This window comes from Protobothrops mucrosquamatus, unplaced genomic scaffold (genome assembly GCF_001527695.2).
Source record: "Protobothrops mucrosquamatus isolate PMUCROS unplaced genomic scaffold, P.Mucros_1.0 scaffold_213, whole genome shotgun sequence".
NCBI classification, from domain to species: domain Eukaryota; kingdom Metazoa; phylum Chordata; class Lepidosauria; order Squamata; family Viperidae; genus Protobothrops; species Protobothrops mucrosquamatus.
Window position 1 is genome coordinate 385,283 of NW_015386289.1, and position 9,076 is coordinate 394,358.

Sequence of the window (9,076 nt, forward strand, 5' to 3'; positions counted from 1 at the left end):
CTTCTGTAAGAACTCAATGACCAGGATGAATTATGTATAACTGCATTTAAAATGAATCCTGTGACTTTTAAGTCTAGGATATTTGTGATGTTTGCTTTTTTGCTGCATGTTTTTATCCAGGACTTAGGAAAAGTGAACTGTGGTTTAGAAGCACATTTATTTTTTGTTTGTACTGCAAATGAATTTCAATTGATCACAACACAAAGGTTTTTTAAGGATGAGACAGAAATGCAATACAACTCTTGGCAGCCATATCAATTTTGAGTCTTTGTAAGAAGTAAACAAATAAACAATGCCAATTCCAGATGAAATGGCTACAAAGAAAACTGCACATGTAGAAGCATTTTCACCCATTACTCTTCAAAACAAGTAACCAAGCTTCATCAAAAGCCTTTTCACCACTCCTTTTATTTTTTTAAATTACTTTACAGCCAAATTCTAGGCATGCTTGTTTAGATAAAACCTGGTGTGTTCTCATTAACTCCCAGTAAGTAGGATGACATCCTTATTATTTTGTCAAAAAAGTCTGTACCTCCTCTCGCTAGAATAATTAGGGGCCTCCAACTGCAGGAATCCCTCATCAATTTAAGAAAGATAACTAACAGCAACCTCTATATTCAAAGTCTACAATACTGAAAACAACGTGCAGAAGAAGATGTTAAGAACAAGACTAAAGTCGAAACATATTAAGGAGGGGGAAAAACCCCGCTAGGAAGGAGATGGGACTTGCCCAATCATTGTAGAATACTGAATTTAGTGTCAGAACCCATTTCTATTTCATTTCTATCTATCTTCTCTGATCTAAAAACAAATCTCACTTTTCCCTGGGTTCTGCCATACTCCCAAGGGGGAGGGGGGATATGCCTGCGGGGTTATTGCTTTCGCTTCTTCTATTCACTACAATGTAACCTTTTGTTTTGTTTACTGCTTCTGTGTCTGCTGCCCACCACAATGTAACAATTTGCTTCCTACACTGCATTCTCTGAACTTTCTTCTCCCTAACCTGTCAGCTAGGAAAAGTGGGGGGAAGAAAGAAATATAACCTCCGGAGCCTGGCTTATTTCTCCAGTCTTAAAAATAGGTGCAAAGAGCTGCTTGAACATCGTGCTACGACCAGAGCCGGACCGATGTTATCTCCCCTTTCCCATGATGGACTTAACACCTGGGGATTGGCCGGTCTGAACCATCTGGATGAAGTGTGGGGTGGGGTTTTGCTTGGGGACATTTTAAAGTATCGATCTGTAAAGGAATCCCTCAGATCCTGTCTATTATACCTGCTAACAACTACTTTTAATAAAAGTTCCTGTTGGAGGAAACTGTCTCCAAGAGTTCTGCTTTCTTAAGATGTGGGATTGAAGTGGATCCTTACAGTTAGTTATAGTGCACAGGGAAATGAAATGAAGCATTCTCGAACAGGGCACTGTAAGCTGGGCGGCTATCTGAACATTCTCATGGTTTGTTGTCGTTTCCCTTTATGCAAGTTACTGTTCTTAGCACCTGAACAGCATGATGAATCCAAACCACTTCAAAAGCACCGTCTCAATCATCCTTACAATAACCCTACAAGTTGGATCCTCACTTGGCAAATGTAGTATTTATACAGAAAAGCTTGCTGAAAGGGAAAAGTGAGCTTTAAATCTGATATTTCGTGCCTCAGTTTTTTAGTTAGACAGTAGCTCTTTTTTGTTTTTATCTTTACCCTCAAGTCTATTGAATTTACAACAATAATTGCGAGAGTTGCAATTACCAGGTCCTTTTTAATTAAAGCAAAGCAAAGTCAATGGAGACAATGATTAAAAGCCTTCAAGTGCTTGAGATTCTGCCAGACAGAGGTTGCCATTGTTGTCTCCTGGCCTAGAATCAAGAGTCAAAGACGAGAAGGAGAAAAGATGGACGGGTTATAACAGCTTGTGTTTAGGTGCAGCATTAGGAATGTTAAAATGGTCACAATGGCACCATAGCAGAAGAGCTATTCTACAAGATGTAAAGAATGAGGCACACAAGCCATGTTAAAGGAAGTTTTAATTACAAAATGCTTGCTGCAGGGAGGATGGTAGAAGACATTGTCCTGCTGGCATTTCAAATGAGTTGCTGCTGGCTATAAAGTTTTATTTCACAGACTCAGGTCTGTATACAACTCTGTGCAACTGGAAGAGAATCAGAAAAAGCAAGGCAACTGGTGGGTGGGGGGGATGGGGGGAGGGCCAGGGGAGGGGATCTGTACATAGAGATCAAGAACCTTTTATGTTGAGAGAATACATTCATGAGAACAAAATCTTATAGTGAAGAATCAGTCAAAAGGTGCAACGTGTGTTAATTCTCCCATTGCTCCTGCCCCAGCCATTGTCCTCAGAAGGGATATTTGCAAGGAAAAAACCCACAAATATTCCACATCTACCCCTTAGAGAGTGTGTTGTATGTTAATTAAATGCAGAACTAGGAGTGCAAAGATCCAGATTCTAGTCTTTCCTTAGGTAAGAATCCAGCTGGATAATCTCAGACCAGTCACATTTTCTTAGTACTAATGATGGTCAGACTTTGTGATGCTGGGTGACAAACAAACACCCTTGTCATAGCATGTATTGATAGCCTTGCTGCAAGAGCTAGGGAAGCGCAGTATTAAAAGAAGCAGAGCCCCAGCATGCAGGACAAATGATAAGGAAAACAACAAATAACAACTCTCTACCCTCTATTTCTATCCTATAAATATCTGGCTCATTTATCTTTCCAGAAAACAAAGAATTGAGGGTTTTTCCCCCTAGAAATCCAAAGATATTTGGATTTGACAAAACTGTTATTAGAGAAACACTCACTAAATAAAAGCAACATATAAGCTAAAGAAATTGGACCAACACAGGGAAGGAATAAGATAATAGTGTCAAAGTTTTAGAGGCTAAGATACAAGTTCTAGCAAATCATAGGCCAGGGAGCTTGTTAAGTATAAATAAGGTGTCTAGGGCTAAGGACCAGATGACTGCAAGGAATTTAAGTCCTTCCATTCTCCACCATTCAGTCAGAACTGAAGAAGCTTTTTGGATGAGAAGTGAAATGACTTCAAGTAAAAAACAAGAAAGTCCAGTTGCCTTTTGAAAAAGCACCTTTCGGATATCAATAAGGTGAACGCCATTATAAATTACAATTAATTGTTATTCAGATAAAACAAAAGATGTCAGAAAAAGCAATAGCTGGATTTTCCGGTTTCGTCATGCAGCCGCCATGGATGGCTGGGAGATTTGCTCTCTCTCCCCCATTCAGTTTCGCATCGCTGGGGGCCCCTGAAAAGGGCCAAAAATCGCCCCAAAGAGGCGACCAGCAAGGAGGGGCTTTTGCTGGATCACAGGAGAGTAGCAACTCTCCTGTTAGAGCTGGCAATTCCGCCAAACCGGCGGACAAAAGGACCGGCCATAGAAATATGGCTCGTCCCTAGGCTGCTAACAGCCGAAGTCACATTAACATCTGGCAACTTCAAAGCAGCATGGAAAGCATTGGGTGAGACCTGCCTCTCTTACATCCTAATTACTTAATTACCTGCATAAGCTGTTAAAGTACTTTCCCCTCTGTGGTGAGGGAAGGGGGATTTTAGCCCTCCTTCCAGAAACAGCAGCTATCAACCACTCAGGAGTTTAAAACGTTGGAAAAATACTGGGATCCTAATTGGAATTCTATTTTCTAAAACTGGTGGATTATAAGACTTGTAACTTTCTACTTTCTATTTTTCTTTTTTCTTTTTCTTCCCAGATTTTTACTCTAACTACTATTGAAGATTTGGGTTCTTTTTCTCCCCCTTAAAATAGAGGGGGGAAAGAAAACTGAAAAGATCTAACTAACTCTTGAGATGACACTTGCTGGCTAAATTTGAGACTGTAACCTGCTATTCTTTAAGAGAGACTTGTTGACAGCCTTGAAAATAGATAAGATATAAAGCAACCTTGAAGTTCCATCTGCAAGAAACTCAGCTCAGCTCCATACGTGGTGGACTTTCTGATTGTAAGGTTTTTTTTGTTTTGTTTTTTTAAGTTTAATACACTACAATGGAAGAAGAACAGGAATGGATTTTTTCTACAGAGGAAGTACAGGAACAAATTCTTTATATGTTAAAAGCAATTATCCAAACTCTTCAAACTCAAACTATGACTTCAACCAAAGAATCATCTATACAGAATTCTATAGAGAAAGTGAAACAACAAACAAATGCTATGACAGAAAACTTAGATACTCAACAAATACAGACAGTGGAAAACACAAAAAAGAAACTGAAAATAGAGAACAAGGAAAGGACTTTTCTTATAAACCAGAAGGAATTTGAAGATAAAAAAGAAAAACAGATGAAACAGAAGATAAATACTTCGGGACAACTGCATCGAATTGGAAAAATAAAGAGACGACCTGCTAAATCAGCTAGTCCTCTTAAGAAAATAGCAACTGAATTTCCTTATCAATATCAAACAATAGCCACAACAATACAAGGAGGTCTTTTTGATGATTTAAAAGCGAAGATACGAAAGATGATTTGGCAAAGGAAAAAAGCTAGAATAAGACTGAAAGGGATTGGGGTTTTGATTTATACATGAGATCCAAAATAGAATATATCTAAATGGATAGAATATGTATTCTGAATATAAGATATTGTAACAATTTGAGATAAAAAAATTTTTGGTTTTATAAAATCTAGAAATATAAATATTGAAATAAGAATATTATATTGTTTTATTAGTTTGTTAAGATATATGGTAGAATTTATATATAAGGTCTGTATTTTAAATATTAGATTGTATGAGGAATTGTGATAAAGGAATTGTGCTTAATTAAAATTTGAAAAGAATAAATAAATATTAAACGTTAAATTAAAATATTAAGGGAAAATTAACCACCAGGTCACTGATTTGCTAAAAGTTTGAATGTTTACAGACAACTAAGATTTGAGTTTAAGATATTGTTATGAGTTGAGACACAGGTTAAGTAAAACTTAGAAGTATAAATACTAATAATTAAATTTGTATATTGGTTTGTGGTACAAATGCTGATGGTTTAATTTTTTTTTTCTCTTTTTCTGGAAAGGAAGAAAGGAAAGAAGTAGAAGGAAGAAAAGAAAAAAATTATTAGTCCTAAATATGAGATAGGAGACTGAGAAATTGGGATCATTTAAAATCTGGAAATGATATAGATTAAACGTTAAATTTAAATATCAATGGGAAATTAAAGTTAAGAAAAACTTATTAGGTTATTGTCTAAAAGATGGAACGTCAAATTAATTAAGATATGTATAGACTGAAGATTATTGTTGAATACTAGAAAGGTATTTTTTGTTTGATTGATAGAATAAGAACTGTATTGATCTGAATATGACAGTAGATTTTATGGGGAAAGAGAGGGAATTAGTTGTTGTAATACTTTGAGATTTGTACTGATGATATTTAAATGTAATGGAATTACTGCACTCAACCGCCACGCTACTTTTCAAATATGTAAATGTAATATTGGAAAATTAATAAAAAACTTGGGGGGGAAAAAAGAAAAAGCAATAGCTTTATATCACTTTTAATTCTAAAAATATATTCTAATTATCAGATACCTTCAATGATCTATTAAGCTAATAGGGGGATTTTTTTTTAAAGAGGCAGGGTGATTTGCAAAAATAAAACATTAACATCTCTTCCAAAGCACATTGCATATACTGTACCTTTATGCATAAAAAAATGTTTCTGCAGAAAAATACAGCTCAGTGTTGCCTCCTACCACAAGATGAGTGGCATATAAATTTGACAAATAAATAAACAGATAGATAAAATTTTGTTTTTTTTTTCTGGAGAACTGAGTGGCAGCAGTTAATTTTACAATGATGTATTTTGTGTTTATATTTCCTGGATATATTCTCAAGCAACATGACACTATGTATAAGTGCAATAAACTAACACAGATGTTAGCAGTTATTACTCACTTCAACTGCTGCTAACTCTTTGAGGTTGTCCAGATCAAGAAACAGATACCACAAGATGACTAGAATTTTACTGAGATTGGTTATTGTAATAGTTTTATGAGCCTGATTGCATTTTCCTTTTCTTTCTTCTTATACCCCAAGGAGTCTGAGCCTCTTCCTAACACTTTCTCTGTTTCCCACACTCAACACATCCTTTTGCATGTTTTGTTGTAACAATCTCTAAATAGTGTCATCTCCATGACTCCCTACAATGGAAAGATAATAGGGATCACACCAGAGGTGGGTTAGATTTGCCCCACTACAGAGGCCAGATATGTTCATCAATCAGAGGTAGTGATGGTAAGAAACCTGGGAAGAGAGGAGAAGGACTGCTACCTGATGAGCCATGAATCTCCATGTGCATGCCATTAGGTTCAGCCCTAAAAAAGCTCCCTGCAATTCATACTCCATCACTTAAATTACTGTAATAATAAGCACTTAGTGTTTCTACCTAAAGTCTGTAAGACCTTCTATTATAACATGCTTAAAAAATTGACAGTGATTATGTAGATCAGACAGGTCAAATACAAGGCCCAGGGGCCGGATGCGGCCCGCAACGTTGTTTCATGTGGCCCGCGAAGCCATCCTGGAAACAGTGAAGGAATGGCCCCCGCTGCCTTGGCCCCGGCTGCTCTGGGCGCACGCTGGGGAGGTATCTCCCTTTGTGAGGAATGAAGAAACGCACCATCGCCTGGAAGTGGCATATCCGGCTTGATGGGCTCCGGGGGAGGGGTTTTGGCAGGCTCTTCCAGTGGACCATGCCTTGGCGCTTGCCCTGGTCCCACCCCCTTCTGCCAGAGACCCTCAGATCTGTCCCACTCCTGCCCAGGCCCCCACAGGCACCCTGGACGCGAATGATGTAGAGCTGGCCATGCCCACCCAGTAGGCCACACCCACTCCAGCCATGCCCACCCAATAGGCCGTGCCCACCCTGGCCGCCCCCCAGCCCCCCCCGAGGACAACTGCAATGCTGATGTGGCCCTCAATGAAATTGAGTTTGACACCTCTGATGTAGATGATTGCTTACCATCAGTTGCACATCCAGTGGCACCATCCTTTGAACAATAGCGCATTTCAATCCGTTGCCTTCCCACATCTAACAAACTTGCATCAGGAAGACGTGCCTTACAAGTGTATCGGAATCGCTGTTCATAGTGTCCACCATTGTCAGAGATATTCACTGGTGTCCATGGAGTCCAAGGAGTTGTCTTCTTCAGTTCTGGACAGGGGTTGGTATTGCAAGCCTGATACTCCTACAAGAAATGACATGGTTTAACAGAATTTAACAGAATAGCAGAATTGGAAGGGACTTTGGAGGTCTTCTAGTCCAATCCCCCTGATCAGGCTCGAAACCCTATACCATTTCAGACAAATGGCTGTCCAGTCTCTTCTTAAAAACCTCTAGTGTTTATGATACTCTGTAATAAATGTATGATACTGTATGATAATTTGGATAATTAAGATCAGATCTTGCCAATGCTTACTGTCTGGTGACAGATTGTTATAGTACAATTAATATGCAAGTTGAAAGATTGAACCAGGTTCAGTCTTCCATGGACCAAATTATCCTGAACTGGAAGCTTAAAAGACATTAACAATTAACATTAACAGCTGCAGAAATTATCACTTGGATATTAATAGACTTACAGTAGGCAATAAACAAAGCAATTTATCTCGTAAATTACAGGTCCAATGCATGACAGAATTCCGAAACAATGGAATATACTTTATATAAAATATAATTTTATGATCTTATATTGCTAGGATACACCTGATTATTTGAACTGAGTATTTTAAATTATATCCACAGTTATTTTTTTTAAATAAAATCCACTGATACTAGTAAAAACATAGCTTTAGAAAATCACAAGCAAATCGCTCCGAAAAGGGAATTTGAAAGGGAGGAAAACCCAACTATCAAGATCCTTCTCTTGGATAATTTTGTCCCAAAACATTCAGAATTTGAATGGTTAAAGCTACATATGAGACAAGCCATCACCACAAAAGTAAACACCTACAGCATATGTATATTAGAAATAGCAGTTCTACTGTTCTGTTTATTCCAGCCCTCCTGTCCATTATTGTCAGGGAACAGCAAGGAAGTTTGAAATGACATAGGGCTCCAACACAAGAAATTCCATGGGCAGAAAACCTATCTTCCTAATAGGTTTTCTTGACAGTTATAATGATGAAATACCAGCGCCATAACACCTGGCTTCTTTGCAGCTCCACCGCACAGCCCACTCTGGTTTGATATAGCTAATTTGGCCAAGTATTTTTCGTCAATGAAGTTTTCTCATGAATTCTTCTTTTTCTTGTGCCATATCCATTATCGGACATTGGCGATCATGTTGGCGAACCTGTTTTTTATCAGCAGCCGCATGTAAAAGTGCTGCTGAGTTTTGTCCAAACCAATCTCTTAGATTTTGAAGCCATGATGTTCTTCTTCTGCCTGGACTTCGTTTGCCTTCAATCTTTCCCTGGAGGATTAAATGGAGTATGCCGTATTTTTCTGGGTGTCGCATCTCATGTCTGAAATATTCTAACTTACGTTTTTTAATTGTTTTGATGATTTCCCTTGGCTTTCCCAGGTGGCTTATCACCTCCTCATTTCTGATCTTGCCAACCCAGCTTATATGTAACAGCCACCTGTAAATCCACATTTCAAATGTTTCTAGTCTCTTCAGGTGGCCTTCTGTCAGAGACCAACTCTCTACTCCATAGAGCAGGATAGAAAAAATATAACATCTGACAAGCCTGATTTTCAATCGTAGGCTTATGTCGTGACTGCAGAAGATTTTTTTCATTTTGAAGAATACTGTTCCAACTTTCTCTGTCCTTGTCTTTACTTCAATGGTCATGTCCCAGCTTTCATGTAAATTAGAACTGAGGTGCGTGATCCTTTCAACTTTTTCTAATGGTATTCTTTCTGAATTTATTGGTGGTAAATTAACGGGTTGTTTGCTGACGACCATGATCTTGGTTTTTGAGGTGTTAAGCTTCAAGCCATATTTTTCAGATATTTCTGTGACTCTGTTGATGAGGAGCTGAAGGTCTTCATGCTTACTAGCAAGCAGAACTGTATCGTCTCATGAATTG

General features: G+C 38.1%; 1 protein-coding gene across 1 annotated transcript in view; it reads right to left on the reverse strand.

The window, feature by feature from the left end:
• The window catches only part of SEMA5A (semaphorin 5A), a 108,615-nt gene that overhangs the window by 19,015 nt on the left and 80,524 nt on the right, over window positions 1-9,076 (reverse strand). Inside the window, exon 15 of the mRNA XM_015827076.1 lies at window positions 7,005-7,230. Coding sequence (XP_015682562.1) covers window positions 7,005-7,230 — 226 coding nt within the window. The remainder of the gene's footprint in view (window positions 1-7,004; window positions 7,231-9,076) is intronic.